At 40.6% G+C, this 26,749-nt stretch overlaps 1 protein-coding gene across 4 annotated transcripts in view; it reads right to left on the bottom strand.

The window, feature by feature from the left end:
- Nucleotides 1-4,180: 4,180 nt before the first annotated feature.
- Nucleotides 4,181-26,749, bottom strand: part of LOC130145132 (amine oxidase [flavin-containing] B-like) — a 55,268-nt gene continuing 32,699 nt past the window's right edge. Inside the window, exons 4-16 of one of the 4 annotated variants that reach the window (XM_056329691.1) lie at nucleotides 25,791-25,895; nucleotides 24,958-25,049; nucleotides 22,030-22,171; nucleotides 20,576-20,725; nucleotides 19,773-19,932; nucleotides 18,259-18,355; nucleotides 17,434-17,487; nucleotides 13,146-13,203; nucleotides 12,079-12,176; nucleotides 10,866-10,977; nucleotides 9,181-9,243; nucleotides 8,608-8,768; nucleotides 4,181-5,685 (exon numbers count right to left, since the gene is read on the bottom strand). In XM_056329691.1, coding sequence (XP_056185666.1) covers nucleotides 8,613-8,768; nucleotides 9,181-9,243; nucleotides 10,866-10,977; nucleotides 12,079-12,176; nucleotides 13,146-13,203; nucleotides 17,434-17,487; nucleotides 18,259-18,355; nucleotides 19,773-19,932; nucleotides 20,576-20,725; nucleotides 22,030-22,171; nucleotides 24,958-25,049; nucleotides 25,791-25,895 — 1,287 coding nt within the window. In that variant the 3' untranslated portion in view covers nucleotides 4,181-5,685; nucleotides 8,608-8,612. Of the gene's footprint in view, nucleotides 8,769-9,180; nucleotides 9,244-10,865; nucleotides 10,978-12,078; nucleotides 12,177-13,145; nucleotides 13,204-17,433; nucleotides 17,488-18,258; nucleotides 18,356-19,772; nucleotides 19,933-20,575; nucleotides 20,726-22,029; nucleotides 22,172-24,957; nucleotides 25,050-25,790; nucleotides 25,896-26,749 lie in introns of all 4 variants that reach the window. The other 3 variants (XM_056329692.1, XM_056329690.1, XM_056329693.1) reach the window with 3 other exon arrangements.

Genomic DNA, 26,749 nt, shown 5'->3' with positions numbered 1-26,749 from the left:
TGCAACGCTGCTGTGCAAAGTGTTTTCTTTACAACTTGGAGCATATGCAAATTGGGAGTGAACAGCCTGAGAGCTGACACGGATGCCTCAGTGCATTATTAATACACTTCCTTTTCTTCCCTCCTTCCCATCCAAGCATCAGAGCATAGTCGAGTGCAGTGTTCAGTCCCATTAGACGATCGTTCAGGAGCACACTGAGTCATTTGACAAACCCAATTAGCCAAAGGCTGGTGTTTCTGCTGGGTACTGCTTCCTCGAGCACTTCATCAACAAGTCTTTGCTGCCACAGGGAAATGGCACTCAATGAGACCCCCCCCAAGTTTACTACTGGGGTTCAACGACATTATGCGCTTGGGCAGGTCTGTGTTGGCTCATACCCGTTCTGCTGCAGGTCAGATGAATGGATCACTTAGATTTGGATGAGGTTTCCCATCCCCACTCCCCCACCTCCAAGTTTTGGGATTGGGTGGATGGAGTCTACAGAGCCTGTAGATGCCAGAGTAAATGGATCTGGATGGATACTGATGATTTTGTTAGAGCTGTTCTGCTAAGGAGGGACTGTAAAAATGGCTAACAGAAAATACCCTGTGCACATAAATAAAACCAGCCCTGAGTGAAAGCTAATAATCTTTTACTTCTAAATTAGAAAAAGTATCTCTTACATTCTGTCAAAACACAGAGTGAGGCTGTCTTTGACCTACAATGGATGTAAAAACTCAAAAACTTTCTTTGCCTCTTTCAGCAAGACCAGGAAGAGTGGGAAACTGGGATGAACCAGCATGGCACTGGGTAAAGACGCAGTGGACAAGACCCTTAGTGTGCGTTTCACAGCTTATCACAGCTATTCAAAATTAATTTTTGAGCTTTTTCTAGCCTAACTTCAGAATAGCTTGTTGCTACTGACTGTACAAATCATGCAGGCTAAAGTCAGCTCACAAACCCTCTTACTCAGGTGTTGGTTTTTTTACAGCTTAACTTGGCACTCAGCTGCTAACTGAAGGCTTTTCTAGCAGACACCGCTAATATTCTGACTAGCATACCATGACTTTGTTTTTCCTTCCAATGACCAACAAAACCACTATAGCCTGCCTGCATAAAGGACAGCTATCTATTAATATATTGCATGTGCAGCTGCCTATTAACATGCAATTTATTAACTTGCATCATATTAGATTCACAGGGCCTGCATTATCCCTGTTTGCACTTCTCCAGAGCTAAATACCCCAAGGAAGCATTTAAGTACCTAACTGCCATCAGCAGTGGGTGGGAGGGAGAAGCTGCCCAGTTCGGTACCCAAAGAGTGCCTGTGCCACCTGTGCAGGGCTGGTTTAGGACACATGGCCTCTGGAAGAGCTGCCACCTTTTGGAACAGCAGCTGGATGCTGGACAAGGTGCCCTCAGACACCTGAAAGGCACAAGGCAACCAACTATGCTTTGGCTCCTGAATTGCTCTCTAGGTGGGTAAATACCACACGCCCTTTGAAAACACCTAACCTGGCTATTAATGTCTTTGCAGAACAACTGAAACACATGTGTTAGATATGAGTTAATCCCATGTATATGAAACATATAACTGAGGTACTGAAGTTAGAAGCTGCGTCAGTTTAGGTGTCCTCCCACGCAGACAGCGAGAGAGGACGTGTCTGTGGGGCTCCTTCCAGTCCTGCACGGACAGAACCACTAGGCGAGGAGCCCCTCTCTCCCCGCTCACCATGCAGAGAAGGACCAGCCTGACAAAAACTCTGTCTGGGCAGCCCTGTTGACAGAAGCACCTCAAATGAGGTGGCAAAAACTTGGGCCTTAATGCGTTGGTCTAAATTAAGCAGAAAGCCCCCCCTTGCTTCCTTCCAGTAGCTACCAAACTGTACCTTGGTTCTGCAAAATCTGAGGCCAGTTTTGCCTTTCATTCTCAGATGCTTGGCAGTCCTGGGTTAACGGTTGGACTTCATGATCTTAAAGGTCTTTTCCAGCCTAAATGATTCTATGATTCTGTGCTTTTTTTTTTTTTTTTTTTTTTCTGAGGCAATGCTACAGGCCCAAGGGGAATTTATCCTGCCTTGAGCCAGAAGGAAAACTCATCAGTCCCTCAAGCATTTTGGGATTTGCTTCAGATGAGTAGATCAGTATGATTATACAAGGTGAGAGGAAAAAATGATCCTCAGTTCTCATACTGGAAGTGAGTTTTGTATGATTTAGTCATATAATGTGCAAGTATATCCTACCCTCTGCTAAACAATGAGTGGGACTTCTAATTTTTTTCCTCAGGAAATCATATTAATGTTTTCTATACAAAATATGCATTTCTCCTGTATTTATCTGTCCAAATTAATTTTCTGTACACTGGACTGCTGAAAATAATGAAGCGCCCCTGTCTGACGTAGTCTCTTTGACATGCACACTGAAAGCTTTGTAAATAAATAAATAAATAAATAGATAAATAAAAATACCGCTATTTCAGTGCCTCCTCTGAGATGCCACAGGATATGTATGAACAAAGGGTTAAAGAGGAAGTTCAAATCTGACCCAGGGCAGTGATGTTTAAGAGTCATAACCATTTGTGAGCTGCTTTGAGGGCCTGTGAAATGCATTGCTGCTTCTGATACGTTTCTAGGGGACGGATGCTTTATAGAGCATGGAAAGGATTAGTTGAGGGTATTTGCTTTCATGGTGTTTATGCTCTTTTATAACTTGTAAGTAATACTGAAAGTTAAGCTTATACAAAGAGCACCGCATGCTTTTGACGTGTTTTTCACATGGATGGTTATGCTTTTCCAAGTATTCATAGACTACGGTTTTGTGAAACACAGGTCCCTTCCCAAGGCTAAATTTGTTCTTTGGTTACATTCTCTCTCTAGCACTAACACCAAGCTGCCAGATGAAATTAAGCCAGTGATTTTTGCCTCTTTTCTTTCATTTTTTTTTTATGTTTACACCACATATTATTTGGTATAAAATCTGTTTCTTGCCATGTTCAGTTACAGCCGCATGCCACCTGCCCTTGGCTCTTATGAGCAGCTATAAAACATGTCCCTGCCCATACGTATTCTGGTAAACAAGATGCTGTAAGAGGTATGTTTATGATGGGAGCACTCCAAATCTAAAACAATAAAAAATAAGTCTTAAGTGTAAGGCAGTTCGCTATCTGTATGTGAAGTACTGAGGTCTGAGCAACAGGTCCTGAGCCAAAGCTGACCTCTAGATGAACCTGCCAACCAAACATTTTTTTTCTATAGATATATATATAATCCAATCATTACCAAATATGCATGATCATTAGTGAAAGATGTAGCTCAGATAGAATTTAATCATTAGCAAAGACACAGTGCGTCCTTCCTTGCTTAGAGGCAGGTAGTCAAGGCTATGAAACCAGGCATGTGGCCTTGTTTGCAAACTGGTAGATAAAATGAAGTAGATAAGGAAGATTCCCTTGGTTCCTCCCTGAGCCCTGGCCAGGCTTCAGTGGGATCTAAGCGGAGTGTGAAACCAGACGTGTCCGTGTTTGAAATTAGGTGAGCTTGTTTATTCAACAGTATAAAAGCTGGACCTTCTTACAGCGACTTTGGAAACCTCACCTACGAGTGGACGTACCGCACAGGGCCTCCAGCTGCCGGGAAAGGCTCTCCAGATCCCCGCTGTGACCGGGGCTCCCCAGCCACTGCAGACCTGGACATGGTAAAGTATTAAGGCAATTGGTGATGTATCTTTCTTAACCCCTATAGTCTGTCATATGTAGCAGTGATTAGGCACATTACCTTGCCTTGTTTTATTCTTGCTGTATTCTTTCACTTAATATTTATTTCACTTAACTATTCTATTGCTTTAAATGTAAGTAAAGATAAATACACTTCTTTAACTAGGCATCTGTTTCCTTTGTGCTGACCCCATCTATGGGCAAAACAATATGTTAGGAAGAATTATTACCAAATGTGGTTTGATTTTTTTTGGTGTTTGTTTTTTGGTTTTGGTTGAGGGTTTTTTTTGGTGCTTTGGGGCTTTTTTGGGGGATTGATTGTTTTTTGTATCCTTCTCTCCTTCTTTACAGAGCTTTCTTTACTGAGAAAAGCTGAACATACCTCACTGGCTTCAGTATGAAATGCAAAATGTTGTGTTACTAAGTAATACTCACCATCACAACCAAGTCAAAAGGGGCTTCCACAAAAGAAAAGCCTCAAACAGTAAATGTGACATGACAATATTTATTGATTCTAATTAAGGTTAAAAAAAGTTCACAGCTGTCAGATAAAAATATCTGCAGAGCCTATTGAAAAGGGAGCTTAAGAAGGAAACCAAGGGAGACAGTCACCACAGAGGCACTTGAGAAAATGCTACAGTTATAAAAGGCACAAAATCATCACATACACAGCATATATATTCCTGCAAAGTGAGGTCACTCTTTTTTTCCAAAACACAGAGGCAGGCATCACTGAACACTGACCTGTACATGACCACAGTAGACACGCTATAAGCAGCAGTCTATGACAACTTTAAACGATTTGACTGTAGAGATACTTTGAAAGCAAGACTGCTTTGGTCATCCCATTATTATCTCTATTGAAGATTAGACTGTAAGATCAAGATGATCTTAAGGTTGCAGAGATGGGAGAGGGAACGTTAGTCCATTTAAACACAGGTCAGGTTTATTTGTGAGCATTTGTAATCTGTGATTTAAGTGGGTTTGCTTCTTGTAAGAGAGCAGTGGCTGATCTGTTGTCATTTAATCCTGGCTCCCTTTTGCATCCAAGTGGTTTAGAGGACATACTTCTTCCTCAAAAATATTTTCACGTCTCAAAAAATAAAAAAAATTAACATTTCTGCACTTCTGTCTACCTCAGTGAAAGAACAGTCCCACTGAGGATACAGGAAGATTATTTTAATAGAGGCCTTTAGCTTCTCCTCCACACCTTAGGTTCCAGTGATTGGCAATGCTAAGACATATATTCAATTGTGATTAATGTTTTTGTTGTATTGACAGCAGATGTACTGTTTGGAATCAAGATCTGCACTGAGGAAAAAATGCACAAGTTAAAGGAAAGACAAGGGGCTGCCTCAGGTTGCTCACTTCCTTGTAATCGTTAAGTAGTTTATACAATTAGCTTTCAAGTACTTTGGTTAACACAGATTTTCATGCCATGACCCAACATCCTTTGCAATACACAGTTGCTATCACCACAGTATACAAGCAAGTAGACCTCTTTATTTTGCAAAGTCTGAAGAGCCTTACAAAATATGCATGATAACACAGATCAGTTCATAAGAGACAATTATTTCCATGGTTGTTCCTATAATACATTTTACGAAGCTGTTAAACTGCTGGAATTTCCATGATAGCAGATTTCTCATCAAAACTTTTTCATTTATTAAGACTATAGCACAATGGGTTACCCGTTAAACCAGACTTCATTCCTCTATTTGAAGGGCTGGCACGAAGGAATTTTAAAAATGTAAGCCACTGCTAACAGTTCCCTTTACCCATGGGAAGCAACTTGATTCTCTACCTACATCAATTTTTCTACCACACTGGCATCCACATACACAAAGTGCCACATATTCCATTTATGTGGAAGATGTCAAGAAAACAGCAGCAAATCCTTCTTTTTAGTCCCGTAGTGGTGATAAACTCCACAGCATAATCATAGCAAGACACGGCTGTAAAGACAAAGAGAGCATTCCTAATGCTTTGGCAGTCTGGAAGGAAGAAGACAAGAGACTTTTGAGTGCTAATACAGATGTTGCAATTCAAAACTCCCAGCTCCATCAGATTTGGCTAGAAATCTCAGGGGATCCAAAGTTAATTTGAGATTTCAAGTTGCACTTACTTATAGTTACGGCAGAATAACATGAGAAATGCTTTGTGCATTTGGGGTTTTTTTTCCTGTTTTTGTTTCATTCTGAAACCAAAAAAAATTTATAAAGACTTTTTTTTTTTTTTTTTCCCAATTGCTTCATCTCATGAAAAGCTTTGGATATGATTCAGTTCAGTTCTAGCTACATCCAACTTCTGTTTTGCCTTGGATTTTCTGCCCCTGCGGCACACAACATATTCTTGTTAGACTGGGAAAGACCTCTTCCAGATTCAGGAGCAAAGAACTACACACATTTTTGACATGAATAAAACCAATTTATCCTCATTAGTCTCATGGATCTGCTCCCCTTTAGACCTGGAGAATATTTCTAGGGCAGAAGCAGGACTTGAATTCCAACAGTTTTGGCAGAGAAATCATCTGCAAATGCAGATATGTTAAGTATGTATTCACCATCTAGCACTTACAAATATTGGGCCAAGACTTTAAAAATGTCTCCCCAAATTTAGGTTTGACTGTTTATTTGTGGCCTGAGAATTGTCTGAGTTGCAAAAGCTCTGAACTTACATAGTTCCCATTCAGCTTTCGGTTCCTAATTCATTTAGTAAATAAATCACACAGAGAGAAAGCCACACAGAAACACTCTGTGGCAGGTAAATGTCCCAGCCAATTAGTGCTCTATGTGATACAATGAGAAAGGCCATATGTACACTGTTGCACTGTTCTTCTGACTTAAAAGATCTTTATGTCTGAAAAGTTCCCCTATGCATTTTAAAAAGCTGTTATGAGGATATGCATTTGTGATAAAATCCAAGCTGCTGCTGCTACAAGATTTTTAACTGGCACATTGAGCTAAAAAGAATGAAACCTAAGGGTCAGAAATGGATGCACTGCTCACAAATATAACGGCTTTATAAGTAGTTCAGTGGATTTCCATGGGACTATTTGGAGAATGAAGTACTACTCCACACAAGCAAGATCAGATGCTAGCCCAAAAACGTCTGCCTGAGACTGGTGATACAGTTCCTCTACCGTCTGCTCACACTAGTTGCTGAATATATTATTATACTTCTCTCCATGGCCTTTTACTGCAATATAATTTTTCTACATATACATTGGCTGGTTGAAGAGAGAAGTGCAGCAAACAGGCTCAGAATAATTCCAGACATCTCAAACTTCACGTTCTCAGTTATACCCTTGTCTTCCTGTCTGGTGCTGCGCAGATGTAAACCAGCAGAACTACCTGGACAAGGTACCATCATGTTGACAGGTAGGCACCTAAGGTTTTGGTGGTAGGGGGTGTGTGTCTTTTTTTTTAATTTTATTTTCTTCTCTATCTCTCTCTCTCTCTTTTTTTTTTTTTTTTTTTTTTAATACATTCTTTGAAAGCTACCAAGCTAGGGTGGGCAGAAGCATTTGCATGTGACTATACTATCCATGGTTCTCTTTCATTTCTCTATCATTTAGATCCTTGATTGGTTACCAAAAGTGCACAGTCAGTACAACACAGCACAGCAGGAAGAAGTGGAAGTGCTAATCCCATCAATATGGTTTCTAGGACAGACTGCAGCTCTGAATCAGCTAAGCTGCATTCAGCATGAAGTGGTTGGGGAGCAGTTAAGTTGAGTTTTCTTCTCAGTTTAACGCTATCGCTATGTTTTTGAGCCCACTGTGCCCTACCAAGCAAGTGACAGCTTCAAGGTGTTCAAAGTATGAATTTAAGTAAATGAAAGAAAGGAAGGAGATAAGAAAAAAAAAATATGTAAGAGTTTTTTTATGGACAGCTTTACAACTTCCTGGGGTAGGCAGAGGTTAATTTGTTCTCTTGCTATCTTGCAGTAACTTAAGGAGTTAAAAGAGGACCTTGGAGGCAAAGAAATATCAGACTGGGTGTAAAAGGTGTGAAAGGCTCTATCTGTACATTAGCACAAGGTTCCCTGTTCACACTCAGGTCCAACAGCCTGAGCTGCCACACTCCTGTACCTATCAGCTATAGTCTGGAGCCTGCCACATTTCTAGGCAGGGGAGATCTGATCCCACACAGGGACTGATGCGACTGGGACGTGCGAGCTCTGCTGCTCCAGGCAAGTGTGAACACAGCTGGGGAGCCTGAAGCTCAACCACATTGCCAAAGGCAGGAAAAACATTGTCCTTTAACTCACCGTAGGACAAATATACCACTGGAAATATCAGCCACCTATAGCCACACTTGCAATAGTAGTATGGATAAATCTAGCCTGACTTGTCCCTTAAGTGTCACCTGGGCTCTGGACATTTGGGTGAAAAATAAAAACACTAAAAAGATCCTTACCAGTAATTTGCATGAACTATTTAATTATTTTTTTACACTATTGATTTCTTCTCTCAGTCTACTACACAGGAAGACAGAAATTCTTTGTTTATAACTAGAGATGGAAGTGCCTGTGAAGACTTGGGAGTTCAGGGTCTGGTTCAGATAGTGTAAAAACAACTGCAAATCTCACCAGAACAGGCTTGGTATTTTGTCATTTCTGGTCTGAGACCTGGATAAAAACCTCAAGGTAATAACACTTGGCAGGGTATCCTAGAAATTCACCAACCAAAAAGTTACTGCTAGAAGTAGGCCTGGATGCAAGGGGTTCTTTTTCACTATGGATCCCCTTCCTTCATCCCTCCCCTCCAGCCTCTCCTCTCTATTATTTTCTCTCTTCCCCAGCCCTGATCTGAATTTGGAAACAGAGAAGTGCATGCCAAAAAAAAAACCTAAAAAAAAACCCTAAAAAAAAAGGAAAGAAAACCACTCAAATGTGAGGCTTTGCATTGGCACCTTTTTCAGTTTCGAACTAGAAGTCCCTTTTTGTAAGCAAATAACCCAGCCACAGCCACAGAGGTGAAGAATGTGGAAAATCCAATCAGCTTTAGCAGTCCCGGCACAGATGGCAAGTTCCTCTCCCAGAAGGTTGTAGTGATGGGCAAAGCTGGAACATCCTGCAGGGAGAGCATCCATTATGAACATAACACTTGTGAGAAGCAGGATGTAAATCAAGAGAGTTTTGCAGCAGAAACGGAACCGAGTTGAAACAGTTCACATTATCAGGAAGGACAGTGTATCAAAATTTTCTTCTCAGTTAAAGGGAAGAAGAGACACGGAAAGGATTCATAGCCCAGCTAAAAAGTGCAATCCTTTCTAATCCCATGTTACAGAGTTGTCAGATGGGTGCCCCCTCTGGGTTTTGATCCGTTCCTGTTCATGGAAGGGCAGTTTTGGGGAGTAAAGGAAAGTTTGAAAGTTTATTGTGGCTTTTATTAAGTGAACTTAAATAAAAACAGCCAACAAAATTTTATCTCACCAGCAAAACCATAGGAAAAAAATATCCATTTAATCTACAGAAAGACTTACAACAGATTCAGGTTCTGGCTTCCAAATTTCACTGTCTGGGATTTTCCTCATAGCAAACAGTATCTGAAAATAAATAACATTCTCTAGTAAGTACCATTCATTCTTTGAAAGGGAAAAAAAAGCTGGCTTCATTTTGTTTTAAAATGGCATGATGAAGATAACAACCGAACACATAAATTGCTGTGTATTCAAATGTTAAAAGAAAACTCAATGGTTATACAACTTATTTCTGGGGAGGCCTGGTATTTAATAAGACACTGCTCCTAGTGGAAAATAGAAACAGTAACAGGAAAACCGCTCTATGCCTAGTTAGTCCATGCAAGATATTGGAACTTAACTGGTCCCATGGGAACCTGGTAATATGAGTATGACAGAGTTACGTATACACTCATGGCAAAGTGAGGTGTGCGTAAACCAGCTACTGCATAGGCGAGCCATATAGCCACAAGTAGCTGGTTTTGCTAATTTTACCGTGATGTCGGAAGAGGAACAGAATCCTGTAAGTGATGACAGACCACCACTTTCAACCAGAGAAAAGCAAGACTAAAAAGAAAACCTTCACAATGGAAAAGTAACTGTTCAAAGTATCAAAGATACTTGAGATCAGTAGGATAGCAAAAATTATCTGAAAAGAGTCATGAAAGACAGTAAGATTAACTTCTACAGTAAAATAAAACTGAGGTGCTGATATTGTTTTTCCTGTACTAGGCACTTGCAGATTTAAGATTTTCTGTCTTTTACGATGAGCTTTTATTCTAGACAAGATTCCGGGACCCCACCAACTTTTCAATACAGGAACGTGAGAAACACCCTTGCACTAGATTTTAAACATATTTTCCTTTCACAAGTAAACGAGGAAAGGAAAGCATCAAAATTTTTACCAGTCAACCTCCCTTGCCAACTTCCCTGCTGAGGCCTATGAAGGTTCTGCTGCAATGTCCCTGCATTAGAGAGGCTCTGCAGGTTTTCTGGAACAGGTTACGTATAACCTCCAAAAATGGGACAGTTGATCTCTGTCTTTTGGGGCAGGTGTAGGGGCTACACAAACTCTCCAGATCCCTTCCAGGCCAATTTCTGTTCAATTACTGTAGATTTTAGCCACTAGGTTCCCTCCAGCTCATAAAACAGATGGAACTTCTTTTGCTGCTTCATAAACTGCAATATTCCTGGAAATACATGAGGAATTGGCATTTTTTCAGAAGGAAAATATTTTAAGTCATTGTTTAATGACTTTACATAAGGCTGTCTCAACGGCATATCACTGTGTCAATGGTATTGTTGGAAAGAGTTGAGGAAGAGACTAGCTTGGTGTGTAGAGCTGCAGAACTGAGCTGTTCCTAGTGAGGCTAATGGCCGTGATCTCTCAGTATGATGACTAACAAAGTGCCCATTTGGGGGGAAAAAATACTAGGTGAGAATGTGGGATTTCCGTTAAAGAAGAAAGGATTTAGATCCTGGAAACAGAGAAGAGTTTGACGAAATAGAGAGCCCTTACTAAGCATTCCAAATCTAAGTGCAAAACCATCATCCTTTTTGAAGTCTATCCCCTTTGCAGGGATTTACATCCAGATTTCAGAATGCCTGAAGCTATCAACACTCAGTTCCCATTTCACCTCCAACCAGAACATCTTTCATTTTCCATCGGATATTTGACAGTGCCACCTGTTTTGGGCTTGAATCCATACCTCTCTGGCTGCTCTTTCTCCAGCCTGCACGGCCCCCTCCATGTATCCACTCCACTCTGTGGCTGTCTCTGTGCCAGCAAAATAGATTCTGCCAATGGGCTGCCGAATGATCCTGGAGGGGGAGACAAGCACTAAGTCACATCAGCCATATCAGCAAAGAGAACTGAAATCCTTGGGTTAATAGTAGAATAAAAATTTTAAATAACAGTGAGCACATAAAGATAGTAATTCCTGGTAAGTTCAGCTGGAAAGGTTGTCTGCATTGCATTTCATTTCTTACAGTAAACACAACAGTGTTCATATTTACTAAACATTTACACTGCTCACAGGTGTAAAAGACAATTCATTTGAGATGAGATTTATTCTGTCTCATGATTTCAGTTAGTGCCATAAATACCCATGCTAGACATTACTGGCACAGTGTAGCATTCTGAAGTACATCCCCACGATATCTAAAGTAACAAGCAAATAATAATAAAAAAAAGTTGTTTTACTCTATTTTTGCCAGAATTTGCAATAAATACCATTAAAATTACTTTAAATACTAAGGCTTCCATATGCTCTTCAGTACAACTGCTTTATTGCTCTAAGTTCTTTTTAAATTGGGAAAACTTATACTTTAAAAGTAAGGCTATGCCACCACATTAAGAACTATGTATCTGAATCCAATCACCAGTTGGACCAGTAAGCCTTTTTCTCTTTGGTAAATCTTGTTTTCATGCAAAAATAATTATGTCAGAGACGACTGTGTACAATGGCACACTGATTACTATATTAAGCCTTGACTGCTAAACAGAAAGGAACAGTCCAAAGAAATCACTCATCACTGTCAATGTTGGCAAGAATTAATTCACTGCCAGTATTTATAAAATACCAACTAAAGATGTGCTGGAAACGGTAACGCCAATCTCAAATACCCAAAGCTAGTTTTGTAAACAGATTGTGAAAGCTTCCCCAGCTCCCTTCCGAGAACCTGCTCGGCTGTATTCACCAAATAACAAACGTGAATAAAACCCCCTAATGATACTGTACTCATCCATCAAAAAACCCAACCAAGACAAGTGGAAGGTTATGATACTGGCTTAAAATGTTCCCCAGTGATCTTAAAGGTATAAAGAAAACAGTGACAGAGGATTTATGAACCTTTCTGAGAATATTTATTAACTTGGTCTTATCTTACCACTTCGAAGCCCACTATAAATAGACATTGTACCTTCCATACTGAGTCATTATGCCTGGTGGGAAGTAGGCTGTGTAGCAGCCCCCAGAATACTGCTCTTCACACCAGTTCTTCTCTTCATAATGCACTGGCTGTAAAACAGATATTAATCCACTCAAGGAAAGGACAAAGTCCTGAAGAAGCTAATAAAAGAACTAAGGAGACAGCAGAGAAGAACAGCTTATGGTTTGTTGCATGTCAACACCTGACAAAATGAGCACATTTAACAAGTCTCTTAATGCAACATGGATCTGGCACAATAAGCCTTTAGTTTTAGATGCTGCTAGCTATTCTTAAAAAGACCTAGCTAATCTGGCCACTGTAGAACATAATCCTCTTAATCTATCAATGTAAATTTATGCTCTGAGCCATGTAAAGCAATATTAACCTCTGGTATACACATGTATAATGCTTGTAATATATGCATTGGATACAAATATATACTGTTAAAAATGCAAAGCATGGCACTTGCATGGTTCTGTCTACAATATCATGTTTAAAATGATGTAATCTCGAGACTGGTGTCTACAACATTTAAACCATGTAAAATTGCCGTTAAAGGGTAAATGGCATTGATCACATACACTAAGTGTGAGATCACACAAATCCTATCAGGTATTTACCATTACAGGGAAAAGGCGGCAAGGAAAATGCAAAAACACCCCAACACATTCAGCAATGGATCTTAGCAACTAGTAAGAGAGAAGAAACATCATGATCAACATAGCCTGAGGGGGAAAGGCAAGCCTGTCACATTTGAAAACAGCTGAGGTTTATGGTGGTAAGCACTGTGAATGCTACCCATGAAGCTGTACAAGAACATACCTGCCTTTTAAATGTTTCGGAAGCTCATTCTTATCCTCACTGTCAAGCACAGCCCAAGACTTACCATAATTCTCTCCACTCCTCTAGAAAGGGCAGCAAGCGCTCCCATAGAGGTACCTTTTCCAAAAACACTACACAGTGCTGTGCCACAGCACTGCTGAATTCCAGTTTCATTCTGCCCTTCCCAAGCTCAGCAAGTCTGACAAGAGATGCAATGGTTTTGATTTCGTGCTTACATGTAAAGCTTCCTCTGATCCCAGAACCTTTGCGTAGAGCTCACACAGCCTCGTCTTCCTGCAAGAGAAGAGCAACAGAAGATTTCTGTGTGAGGAAAGGAGAAAACAAGCCACCTCTAGTATGTCCTAGTTCCAAGAGAACAAGGAGCAGTATCTGCTTGAACTTCAGGTTCCAGCTTTTTGAGATGTGTCTTAATTAGTCAGCCTCTGGGTCACTAGAAATAAACTCCTGTGCTGTGTAAGTGCTGGTTTTACCAGCATTTATGCAAGTTGTTCCCTGAAGATACCTCTAGCAGCCCAAATCCATACATTATCTGAAGGTTCTCCAGACTGTCAGGAAAGAAAAGTAGTAAGTCATAGCAATTTTTTGTCTTGTCACATAGACTAACTTACGGTTTGTTCCTACAAAGATGCAGGTGTTGATAGACTGAGGCTCTCAGGGAATCGGTACTTTATTTCTGTATCTATAAAATTTCCTCCTGTTTCAGTTTATGAGTCTATAAATCCATGAATATACCTCATTCTGTAGCAAACCCCAAGTGCAAGTAAGTTTCTTCCTACGAGTCTTACTGTTTACTGTTAGCTGCACACCAATTCCCAAACACAAGATCAAAATGAAATAATAATTAACAACTGTGAAAAACAAACATCCAAACACAACACTGGAAAGGTGTTTACTTCCAGAAGCAAATCCTGTGCTTCACAGAAAGCCATGCTGGGCACAGAAATAAACCAGTCCCAGCTCTGTAACTGTATGGGCTACGCTTGCAGCTATGTAAGTATACAAGGAAACCGTACCCGTACTGCTGTATGAAGCAACCCAACTATACAGGAGCCCAGCTAAACCCATGAGCAGCTGGACTCAAAGAATGCTACAGAAAGGGGATGAGCACAAAAAAAAAAAAAATAATAAGGAAACCTGAAGGGCCTTGAAGAAGGTGCCCTCCTGTGCAGGTTGGGGCTTGAGCAAGAAAGTGAAGGCTGCTACAGTTCAGGAAGAGCCATGGGGTGATTTTGCTGCTGGCACATATCAAGCCCAGAAGCAGCAGAGAGGACAGAAGCAGCCCCTTCCTTGTGCCCTGGGGCAGAGGACAAGGGTCACCCTGCTTGAGAAGCAGAAATGCATGGTGACACAGTGACTCAGAGGAGGACTGCAGGATCTATCTACGAACATCCTCTCTGCAGTCAGAATCCAGCCACAGCCATAACAAAAGGGAACATTTCTTCCATATCTCTCTCTCTGTCTCTCCCTAAGTGAGGTGACCACTGTGCCCCGCAGACCACCAGCACCTACCCAGTATCTGAACAGAATAAAGCAATTTTCAAAGCATGATCCAGCAAAGCCTCTGCTGAGGTCTGCCCACCACCTCTCACAAATGCCCACCGGCTCCTGATTTCAGGGCAGGTCAGCACCACAGAGCTCCACAAGGAAGTGGGTTATCACCTTGGGACCTATCTGCTTTTGCTCCTCCCAGCACCACGACAGGGATGAGAAGGACCCCTCTAGAGGTGCCTGTGCCCTGCCTTTTCTTCACATGTGACTTGCAGACCCTCCAGGGAGCCTGGAAATGGCATACCAGAGGCTGGTAGGAATTCTCATGTACGGCCAACTGCAGGGCTCCAAGGAGGTGCAAGTTCACTGCTGTTTGCTAACTACATTGCAAACAGATAAAAGTTAGTTTAATATAACCATGCAGAAGAAAATATTAAGCTTCAAGTCAAGGGCATCTTCAGACTCTTCAGAAATTTCAACCTTGGAAGGAATTATTTATCAATAATAAGGTATTATTTGTCAGGAAAAAAAAAATCACAGAAAAGCAGTTTCTAAAGGATTGAATTGTACCAACAGTAATTTATCACCGAGGATATTCCCACAGTAAGAGCAACCCTTGCAGATGTGCTGGTCTCTCTGCAACATCTGCACTTTTTGTCCTTGAATAGTTTAAATAAATGCATATTTATGGATTGATGGTTAACGCTAGCATTGAACATATGAAGTACACAGCAAGTAAAATCCTTATTTCTTGTCTTTGGAGTCAGCTGTGAAATTGCCACCAGCACTAGATAAAAGGAATGTGACGTCTGGAGCTACCTAGGTAAGGTCCTGTTAAGAGTTGCACTGTGCCCTGAGTGGAAGAAGTGCACATGCAGACACTCAACCCTTTTCCCTGGTTTCTTATTCCATGGCAGCATGTGATGCCATCACCTTCATTGCACAGCTGTGAAAGGTAGGGCACAATCTAACCACTGTAATTACTCATTGGCACCTTGGAAGACGAGCTGGACGGCAGCAGTGAGTTTTATTCTCTTCAGTCTGGCTTAGGCTGTAAAATGGTTTCCATCCCCTCCCACAACTGCTGTTCCCAGCCATGATTTAGGACAGCTGCCATGGACTCTACATCCTGTTCTTCATATGCAAGGATTACCGAAAACCTTACCCTGTCATCAATGCAATAAAGGGAGAGTCCAGCTTGTGTTGATAGGCAAGCACAGCACCTCAGCGAGATGCACTCTCTGTAGGGTGCCACAAGAAGCCTGTCCGCAGAAGAGATCCCTCCCTGCATAGTCCCCATCTAAACAACACAAACTGGTTGCACCCTGAGGGTACACCGGGAGAAGGTCCAGGTTTGCACTCTGCCTTCTGAACTCCAATTTCTACTGGAAGGAGACTTGTGCTCACGTACAGCAGATGAGTTGCAGCGCAGCCCAGTGGGTTCCTGCCTCAGCTGCTTGTAGCCAGGACTACAGAAGCCAGAAAGCTACCCCTGCAACAGGGTACCTCTGCTAGGTACCCATGTAAGTATATTTCATAACCATTCTTTACTAAAGCAAAGTCCTCCTAGTCTATGGTTTGTTCCCTGAAAGACAAGAGTTCAAAATCCTTTTGTTTAAAACTTGGCTGTAAGCAGCAGCAAGGTTAGATAATTGTGCTAATGCTTCTAAAGCACACAGGAAAGCAACCTTTCCTTCATGGGACTTTGCAAGCAGCCAGGACAGCCCTTCATTTCACAGAAGCAGCAACTGTTCTCAAAACTGCAAACGCTTAGTTGTATCCAGTGTATTGACGCAGAGTGTAAGACATCATCTGGTGTTTAATGATATTAAATCGATGGTTTAAAATACTGGGCACACTGGATTTCAGAATACCTACACTACCACTATTGTCAGTCACCTGCTTGGGGTCTATCTCAAAGCCTGAGTGCTGAGGAGAAGGCTGCCTTGTCCATTCCTGCCAAAATTAAAAGTATTCTGCAGTATCAGGCTGTCATTTCAAAAGACTGGGACATTGACAGCCCCACTTACACCCATTATCCACAGACTGCTAGACTACCTGCAAACCTAATCCGAGATGACTACATCTTCTCTAGTTAGACTAGCTAGTACTGGAAAAATGTTTACTTGGACACCGTATTTCTTGTGGCATGTTTTAAAAACAAATGCATTTTCTCCATGTCAAAATGAGGCTCTCATACCCACACTCTTTACTTGTAGCTTTAATTTGGTCAGATACTGTGAATCAGTGTGATGGAAAAAACTCATTACTTTGTAAATTCTATTTTAGTAATAAACCAAAGAGCTGTACTGTATGCAGAGATTTGTTTCAAGAAGACAGTAAAAAAGACTTTCATCTGTGCCTGAAGGACATTTTTTCCCCCCATAACTAAAGGTGGAGAGCTGGAGGCAGCTTTTTGACCCCTTCGTGATGCTGGGGTCTTGTTCATGGCAGCTACAGCAGCCTCAAGGTTCCACTAAGTTACAAATACTGAAAGGATCCTCCAGGGTGATTAGAAAAAAAAAAAAAATAAAAATCAAGCATAGTGGCCAAACCTGTCTTTTCCAACAAGCTTTCAAAGAGCTCAGTGCAGTTGCAGGAAGCCAGCGAAATAGCAGGGCAGGGCAGTGGTGGTGGTGTCAGGGGTGAGGCTAGCACTGGACCCTTCCCAGTGAGGGCAGCAGAATATCTACACTACTTTCGTATTCAGCAGCTTAAAGCAGTTCTTTTGCTAGAGCCATATAAGCAGAGCAGCTCTGCTGGAAAATGAGAACCAGGACCACAGAGTTTCCCAAGGGCAGGGGCTACCTGCCACATCTGCTGCTGGTTTGTGGGAACCCTGTGGGGCCTTCATCCAAAAACAAGCAATACCTTCTTCCTTAAAGTGACATGTCTGCAAACTGTCACAAGGTTACAGACACATTCCTTCAAATCGGGGCATTTTTTTCCTGCTCTGGTCATTTGTAACAAGATTTTGATGCAGATTCCATGCAGATCTCCAGTGTTTGTGCTTACCTTTCTTCTTTTGTGAGACCTGTCAGCCTTCTACATTTCCGAGCAAGAATGAAGCTGTAGGAAGACCACAAACAATTTACTTCCATTATGTTACTACATTATTTAAAATGCCAGTACCCTATGATGGGATGCTGCAATTCATAATATTAGCTTTTGGGTCTCCATCCAAAATACCCATTTCACCTCGCTGTACAATGTTATTTGCTTTGCCGGCTGCTTGAAGGACTCACTGTGGAAGGAATTACTCTGAGATTCAGGCTAGAATATTTGTATGAGCTGTTTCCCAATGACCTTAATTTTACACAGCAGTGGGTGCAGGCATATAGCAACAAGAGATGAAGCCTGGGATTGAAGTGGAAATTATCATTTAATAAACTTTCTAAGACTGATCATGCTTTCTGGCTGTTTAAAGAAACAGAACCAAACAAACTATAATACTAGAAAACAATTTTTCACTTAAAGAACTGAAAGATTTGGGGGAGGTAAAATATTTGGAGAAAATTTTACATTTCTGCAACAACCCCTTTTTTTCTTCTCCTTCCTTTCCTCTTCTCCAGTTTTGCCACAGAAAAAGGCCAAAGGTGACAGTTAGAAAAAGAAGAAAAACAGAATTTAATTTTTTAAACTAGCGATTAAATCATAGAGATAACTTTTTTTGAAAGAAAAAATCATAGAATATATTCACCACACACTGAGAAACTCAACCCTTTTAAAGTATTAAAAAATTACTATTTTAAAGTGTCTCCCTTCAAAAGTAGCAGGTTCAATTGTTGCCTCTAAAACAAAATAAAAAGGCATTAACTAGACACTTTCTTTGTCTCTTACCCTATTATGGCAGGAAAGCTGCCATCAGGCTTAGTATCATCAAGTGTTAAACCAATTGCAGCATCCTCATCTTCAATGATCATGGTACCACAATACCCTGTTAAGCACAAAGTGTAAAAGAAGTTAGGATCCAGGTAACCAAACGCTGGAACAAGCTTCCAAGGAGTTGTGAAATACTCAGAACTTGAATGGAAAAGCCCTAAACAACCCGACCTAAATTCACCTTGCTTTGAGCAAGGCATGAGACTAGATGACGTCCGGAGGTCCCTCCCAATCTCTGTCATTCTCTGATTCTGATTCTAATACAGGGAGAAATGAAAACAAAGGAAAACAAAATAACCAAGTGACCCACATCAAGTAACAAAGATTAGCACACAGCTCCCTTGCTGATCTGCAAGGCGGTGTAGTGTGGTGTTGCCTTGAGTCAAAGAAGTGCTAGATGATCTCCAGAAGGGAAAGTTTAGATCTGAGATGTGCTGAAAATCAACAATACTTTTCAAGCATCTTTAAAACAGAAAGTCAGTAAATGAATCTCCTATTGTTGAATTCATGATAGAAAAATAAATTATTCTGTAACCCAGTTAGCAAGGTAATTATTAATTGCACTGAAACAGATTGCTCTCAGATTCTGAAGATGTTCAAGCGCCACTACAACAGTTGTTTCCATATATGACATTAATGTTCATACATTGTTTTGAAAACACAGTTATTCTTACAAGAAGGGTTTGGAGAAAATAAATTGTTCTTAAAAGAAGAACAATGGTGTTAGCAAAGCACAGTATGCATACTAGTGGTTCTATCAGGAAATGGGAGTCACCTCTTGCCAACCCATCCCAAACCAAATAGCCAGAATATGCCAAGATACAAAAGTCTTAAAATCATTCACAAAGATGAAGGATGGATGACATTTGTACACAAATGCAGATGTGGACTCATAAACCAGTGATGAGAAATGGGTGCTATTACACTGCACTTTGTCTTAGATTTGGTACGTTCTAAAAGACAGCTGAGGAATCATGATGGAAGTATTCAGCATGTAAAGAGAGTTCAGGATGACTGGCTCAGATGGGGATCTCTATGTGAGGACACCTTAAATTAATCCTGCCCAGTGCATGCAGAAGGCAGAATTTCTACAGGCTGATAACCAATGGTATAAAACCTCTTTCCATCACACATCACTTGTACCTTTACATTACTGTACAAGTGGGAGAGACTCATCTCATACCCAGGTGCCACTAAAAGAAAAGGAAAGGATAACAAAGAACAACCAAGGCAATAAGCAACAGGAATGAGTTATCCCTTCATGCCAACCTCCTTCTTTTTATTCCCCCATCCACCCTCTCTTCCCAATCGATCTCTCAAGTTTCTCAAACAAGGGATGGCAAAAATGGCATAGAAGTGTATGAAGTCTCCTTCTAAGGTCCTGCATACTCTAAACTCAAAGTCTGCTCCGTTACCATGTACCCTCTTTCCCCTCTCAGTCACTACTATTCCTTTAAAAAAAAATGTAATACCCTTCTTCCTCCAGAAAGTTTCCTTATAGTACACAATGCACTTGATGACCGAACCCATGGGAATTCGGTTGATGAGCTGGTTTCTCATTGGGGGCAAAGGTGGGTTGAAATGAATCTTCAAACCAAGAGCTGGGGGAATGGCACTGATCACATATTTGCCCTGGAAAAGAAATTATACATAAGCCAATATATTATCCACTACTTCATTCTAAACATACTGCTCTAATGATCTTGGCAGACACCTGGGCAGGCTGCAAGGCGTATCTTCTGAAGCAATTTTGGCATTTAGCATAAGAATTGCAAAACTGAACCCTCACAAAATCTTGCTTGTTAAACAACAAACAAACATTATATAAACAGCCATCTGTTTGAATGATGGGCAGCTGCTCTTTCTCCAATGTTTCAAAAAAAGCACTATGTTTTAAGAGTCCATTGGTCTCCCTTCCATCTGGACTCCTTTGTTACAACTTGGAAGCAAAGCCTGCAATGTTTTTCACAGAAAATCTATTACTAAGCTGCATTTTTTTTTACCTTACAGTTACCCTCTAATTTGGAAGGTAACTGAACACAAAGATGAGACACTAGCAAAGGAAGAGTTTGAATTTACACTTTGCTTTTCAGGCATCACTTTAAAGCTCTATCATTGCTATTTCTTTGACACAATCAGGAAGTGTGACTTCCTCTCAGTCAGTTAAATCTGCTGCATTTTTGTACAGGATTTTGGAGATGTCGAAAAGGAAAAGCTAAAGTTTTTCTAGCTATCCCAGCACTAACAGTTGCTTAAATGTTAAAGGTTTCAGTACCTCATATAATTCATGATCTAATGTTTCCACTATGACACTTTCACCCAACTGGTCGATGTGGACAACTGGCTTCCTCAGCTTCACTCGGCTTCCCAGGCGCTCCATTATTTTCTCACTTATCTGGCCAGAGCCCCCAACAAACTTCCTCTCCTGAAACACAGAAAACAACTCAGCAAAGCAGATTCAGCAGACTGGCACTTGTGAAGGGTGTATCATGAAAAACATTTTGCTTGGCATCGAAAACAAACCCCATTCTTCCCATTGTTATCAAAACATTTTTGGGAAGTTTGGCAATCTCACCAGGAAAACACATCCGTGTTATTTTCTCTTTCGGTGAGCTCCTCAGGTACTTCCCATTTTTGACCACCAGCCAAAACTAGAAGTATCAGCAACTCCATGAGAAAATCCCTTCTCACGTGGTCTCCAAATGGATTTGACAGGCCTGTGTGAATCAGCAAGACTTCTGAAAAGTGCTTAAACTTTTCAGCCCTTCTCTGAGTTCACTCTTACCCCTGCGGAGGTCTGTGTATCAGAGGTAGGACCCCTGATCCTCACAATAAATAACAAGGTATAATGACGTAGCTCACTCCAAAAATATCTCCTGCAGTATATAATTTGACTTAATTTAAACTCAAATTACCTCTAACGTAATACAGAACTCAAACAATATTTTATTAAACATATTTGCAGTTACATTATCTATCATTGTTGATTATATATGAATATTTATGCATTTTAACATGTTTTAATGAATTTGTAATTTTAAGTATTATTTATTATTAAATAATTTGCATTTCCAAAAATACAATTGTTTCTCATACAATTAGTAAATTTTGCATTTCTCAAGTAGAAGATCATTAGGAGCGTCTTTACTTCCTTGAAATGCAAAAGCAGCACTAATGCACCAGATTTCAAACTTTTCAAAGGAGTATCCTATTTAAGCAGGGGTGTTCAATTTCTTCAGAATTATTTTAAAATCTTAAGAATTGTAATCCTTGGAAGCTTGCATCTTTAGGAACCCAGCTCTGGGCTATATTTTCAGTATTAATGTGGAGCACTCTACAGATTTGTGCAGCTAATATTGACATCTCCATTAAGTGCTTCCAAAGTGGTAAGGCTTGCTTCAGCCTCATGACAGAAATAAGCATAAGTAAAACCTTATTTTGTCAGCATGGATAGGCAAAGTACATGTTCTAAACAGAGCCCAAAAGGAAGCCAGAGTCGGGATACAAATCTGCTGATCCCGGGGCCAATGCCTTCAGCACAGGAACAGCCTTCAACACTACTTTGCAACATCCAGATTAATGTGTAAATGAATAGAACTAGTTATCAATGTGCTACTGGCTCAAAATCATGGATGGCTCAGTTTGCCCTCTGAACTAAAATAAACAAGCAAAAGAATGAAATCAAGACAAGGCCTGTCACAAGCCGCAGAAGGTGATGGCTGACAGTACCTGTCCTCCATTGGTCGTTGAGAATATCCTTGCTGTCCCACCACACTGCTTCACATACCACAAAAACCAAAGGGCAGAGACCTCGTGGGGTTCAGAAGTGACATCCACATTCACAAACAGAGTTGCAAAACTCTTGGCAGCACTGCAACAAAGACAAGAAAGTGAGTTAATTTAAAAACTGAAGAAGGGTGACAAGATTGTTTTTGAGTAGGGGAGAGACTGTCTTTGGCAACCTCTTCTTTCACTGTGGGCAAAGGATTTCTTAATTTCAGTTGAAGTAGGAAACTATCAATTCCCTTTATGCAACATTTTTCAAGTAACCCTACAAAAAACTGCTAATCAAGCACTACTGTATTCCAACTGAATTAGGGCTTCAGGAGACACAAGAGCCCATGAAGGCTTTTGTCATTCTATGTTACTAATACAATTTGCTTGTCACCCTAGATTCAGAGCACCTGCTAAATGCCTGCCCCTCAAGCACACAGCACAAAGATTATTCAACAGTTGTCATAAAAAAAGTTAGTGAACTTTTCTAAGCTAATTATCTAAGCTCTCTGGGTTAGTCAGCATCCTCTCACTGCCTGTTCCTCTGCTGTGCTCAGGGAGGGTGCTGCAGATGGAACACAAAAAGGAAAGAAATGCAAGTAGGAAGCCAGAAGCAAAGAAACAGCATATACACATTCATGCAAAAGTCTGGCAAGAAAGGGGAAAGGATACTTTTGGTTCCTCAACTCAGTATTTTAAATAGTGTTCTGGCAGCCAATGGTGATGAACACAGAACTGAAAAAGTGGCCTGTGTCTGAAAAAGGATCATTGCTTTATGAACTCTGGTTGGTGCTTTCACAACAGTTCTACTGAAAATCACTGTATAAACCTATACAAGATTCTGGGGTGCACTAGGACAGAGTTAATTAAGGCTCAGGGAAACATTCCTCCTGTTAGAAGTAAATACTTCCTCTGCCCTCACTCTGAGGAGGAATTTAAAGGGACATAGACAGGACCAGGAGACGCTCTGCTTAACTGCATTGTGATTGACAGGGTCTGAGATTCTATAGGCATTTCATATGCAAGGCATCAGGCAATCAATAACTTCCAAAGCCAGTGCAGAATTGACTTAGTTGCTTCTTTCTTTCTGCAGTCTTTGAACTTTCCAAAAAACAATACCCCCCAAAAAAAACCAAAACACCCACCCCACCCCCTCAGAAATAAGATTTCAAACAGCTGTAGTTCTATATAGAAAAAAGGCATCCTCTGTCCTTTCTAAAAATGCAAAGTCCCACTGAAGTAAAAAGCTGACCCATTTTCTGAAATATGGGTGCATTCTGGCTTCATCCTCGACAGACAAAAATAATACAGAAAATATGTATCATTTTTTGTCTGTATAAACACATACTGTAAAACATGATCAGTTCTGAAAGATATTTTGTCTAATGGGAGAATTACTGCATGCATTTATTAATATTTCATAAGCAGAAGCTATTAGATGGTGGTTAAATTCTCCTAGTTTCTGCCACCTCTCATTGCTTTTCAGCATTTCTGTTCCCCAGTTTTTCCTGGGATTTTACCTAGAAATGGCAGTATGATTTCAACCAAGAGCACTTGGGGTATTTCCAGCCTGCAACTCTAGCCAAAAGCAAATTGGTACAGTCTGTTAGATGGCAGGAAATAGTAGAAGATTACCCTTCTGGATCATTACCTTCCAGGCTGGGAAGTTTCTATGGCATGTTACCTACATCTTGAACAAACTGAGCAAATCAAGCTGAGATGCACATACAAAATCTGAAAAGCATCTTGGAATTAAGGGAGGCTGACAGTTATGCCAATATTCAGGTAAAATGTCAAGTCTTATTCCATCAGAGTTTGAAAAAAATCACTGTAGTCCATGAGCTATCAGACCCTGAATGACTACTGATGTGTGGCGTTTTGCTAACTTGTATAGTTCCTTACCAAATCAGAGATTCAGATGGCCAGCAAAACTAAAAGCGTACATTTCTATCTGGTTTTACTAAATATGGACAGTGATACAAATGACAAAGGCTTTCTATATGCTTTTATGCAATTGTCACTCTTGTTAAAGCAAAACAACCAGAAGATTAAAAGATTTTGGACAAGAGCCTACTGTCCATTAACAATGATGATGTTTCTCTCTAGAGGCTGGCTGAAGCTGTAAAAATGCCTCTGTTGAGGACAGTGTCAGCTTGAGTGGGTGCTAGCAGGCTTCTGCACCAAGCTCGTGCAGGTTCACGGCAGCCGTGTGTCAGGTGCTTAGCAATTCTGAAGAGGTTGCTGTAGAAATTGAATTGATTTACAGCGAGGCAGAATTAATGATTTTTTTCTTCAGCGCGAAGAAAACCAATCAAACCGTCGTTGAATGGCAAGTAAAGAAAAACTGCTTTGATATATACATAAAAACAGGAAGCATTTTCAGTTTCCCTAGTTGGTATATGGTACAGCAGTTAGACAATAGAATGATAGGTGTTAAAGTGATTTAGTGCTATTTCAAGACAAACGTTATTTTTATAGCAATTTGGTAAAATCAGCTGGTCCAGCACAGAATAAATGTGTGTTGTTCCATCAAGTTCGATTCAAAAACCTGCTGTAGCCAGAGCATTCCTCTCTTAAAGGTTAGCCACACAGTAAAGAGAAAAAAAGTGCACGTTACAGATGAAGGTACTACCCATATCCCTCCCCAAATACATTTTCCTTTTATCTTTATTCTAGTCTAAAAAGTTAGGGAAATAAAACAGAATCTACTGTGTGTGCTGACATGTGTTGTGGTCCATTATTACAAGATTTTATCACCCCATTTCTTTAAAAAGGCTGTATTCTAGTGGTAGTTATATCTGTTTACACAGCAGTAACACTTACTTGGAGCTCTAAGGTATATGAAATATAAGCTATTATATTTTCTATCAAAGCGTTTCTTACTTTGTCCAGCAAGTTTTATCTATGAAATCTTGCATAGTCATTTTGTCCCATTCTTCTGCATGTGGAGCCTTCCATGGAGCTTCACTGGGAATCTAAGGAGACATAAAAGAGTATTCATCATCAAATGAATGAGTAGCATAAGAAAGAGACAACAAACACAATCTCATCTTTACATGGTAATTCAGCCTGCAAATTCCCGGCAGGTAATATAGTGAACTTAACAGAGGATGCTTTTAGGGGTTTTTGTTGTTTGTTTGCTTGTTTTAAGATTTATTTATTTATTTTTTATTAGGAGATTTAGAGAATAATTTTAGAGTTATGAACTTTGCCTAGAAAGGCAAACTACAGTGCTGGGGAATGTCTCTCCCATTCGTCTATGCAAGTAACGGCAACCTCTTCCCAAAGCCCAGTAGCTCAGTCAATGAAAACATACGCTACTGGTAACAAAGTAAAATGGGCAAGTTGAAGATGAGGGCAGAAATGGGCATACATTTGAGGTCTACAAGCCTTTTAAACTATTACTTACCCAATCGTCAGGCAAAGTGCTAAAAATCACATGCATAAATCCTAATGTTCATATATTCAGAAAAGCAAAGGTATGACCGCAGGCAGCTTCAGCAGCATGGCCTTCAGTAGAGCCTGCAAGGATGCCACTTATACACACACTCTGACCACCAGTGCACACCAAAATGCATGGCACGATGCTGCTCTTGCCAGTACCAGGTTTGTTCAAACTACAGTAGCTTTGTCTGCATCTTAGCCCCATCTTCACTCTGCCCCTCATGGAGGTAAAGCTGAGCTGAGACAGTCAGCTACAATTGCTCGTGCCATACCTCCTTTCCCATTTCATCCATGGTCCTCCATAAGTTGTTGTAGTCCAGGTAGGCCAACGGATTCCACATAGGAGGAAATGGACCTTTAAAGGGGTAAGACTTACCCTACAAGATGAGAAACAAAAACATAATCAAAACTAAACTCCCCCATAAATCATGGCTTCTATGCATGGGAAGCTGCACCAAATAGTTAAGTGTTCACTGGAAGGAAGTACAAATTTAATCAATACATGTTAACAGCCTCTGACAGATTGTGTCTGTGTGCACACGCAGAATAAGAGGCAGTGGGCACAAACTGAAACATGGGAGGTTCTTTCTGAACATCAAGATATACTTTTTCACTATGAGGGTGACCAAGCACTGGCACAGGTTGCTCAGGGAGTTTGTAGAGTCTCCACCCTTGGAGATACTCAAAAGCTGCCTGGACACGGTCCTGGGCAACCAGCTCTAGGTGACCCTGCTTGAGCACGGTGTTTGAACATGATGACCTCCAGAGGTCCCATCCAGCCTCAACCATTCTGTAATCCTGTTATTCCGTATGTGCAACTGAAGCGTGATGCACAGTTGATTTAAGTCAGTTGTGTGCAGAACTGATACTGCTTTGTATCTTCAAAGCTTTATACTGGGCACTTCTGCAGTAGAGTCACTAAGATCAGACCAAAAAAGTGAGATGGAACAGCACCGCACAACTGAGATGAAAAACTTGCTATTTGTTACTGAAAAAACCCATATGTTACATTTTTTTCTCCTAAATGTTCATGAAAAGACTGAACTGTTAATTTTATTTAGTGGGCTTTTTTTTCTTTCAAAATCAGACAAAAGCAGCTGTGATGAGCTTTACTACACACTAAAATCATAGCTCAGAGACCTTCCTGGAAAAAAAAAAATGGTTTCTGATAACATAAAAATCCCCAGCCCTACAGAAAATGTAGCATTTACTATTAATGACTCATTCTTCC

Source organism: Falco biarmicus, chromosome 2 (assembly GCF_023638135.1).
Source record: "Falco biarmicus isolate bFalBia1 chromosome 2, bFalBia1.pri, whole genome shotgun sequence".
In the NCBI taxonomy this organism is placed as follows: domain Eukaryota; kingdom Metazoa; phylum Chordata; class Aves; order Falconiformes; family Falconidae; genus Falco; species Falco biarmicus.
Note: the sequence above shows the minus strand (reverse complement) of the source record. Positions and strands in the feature narration are given on the sequence as shown.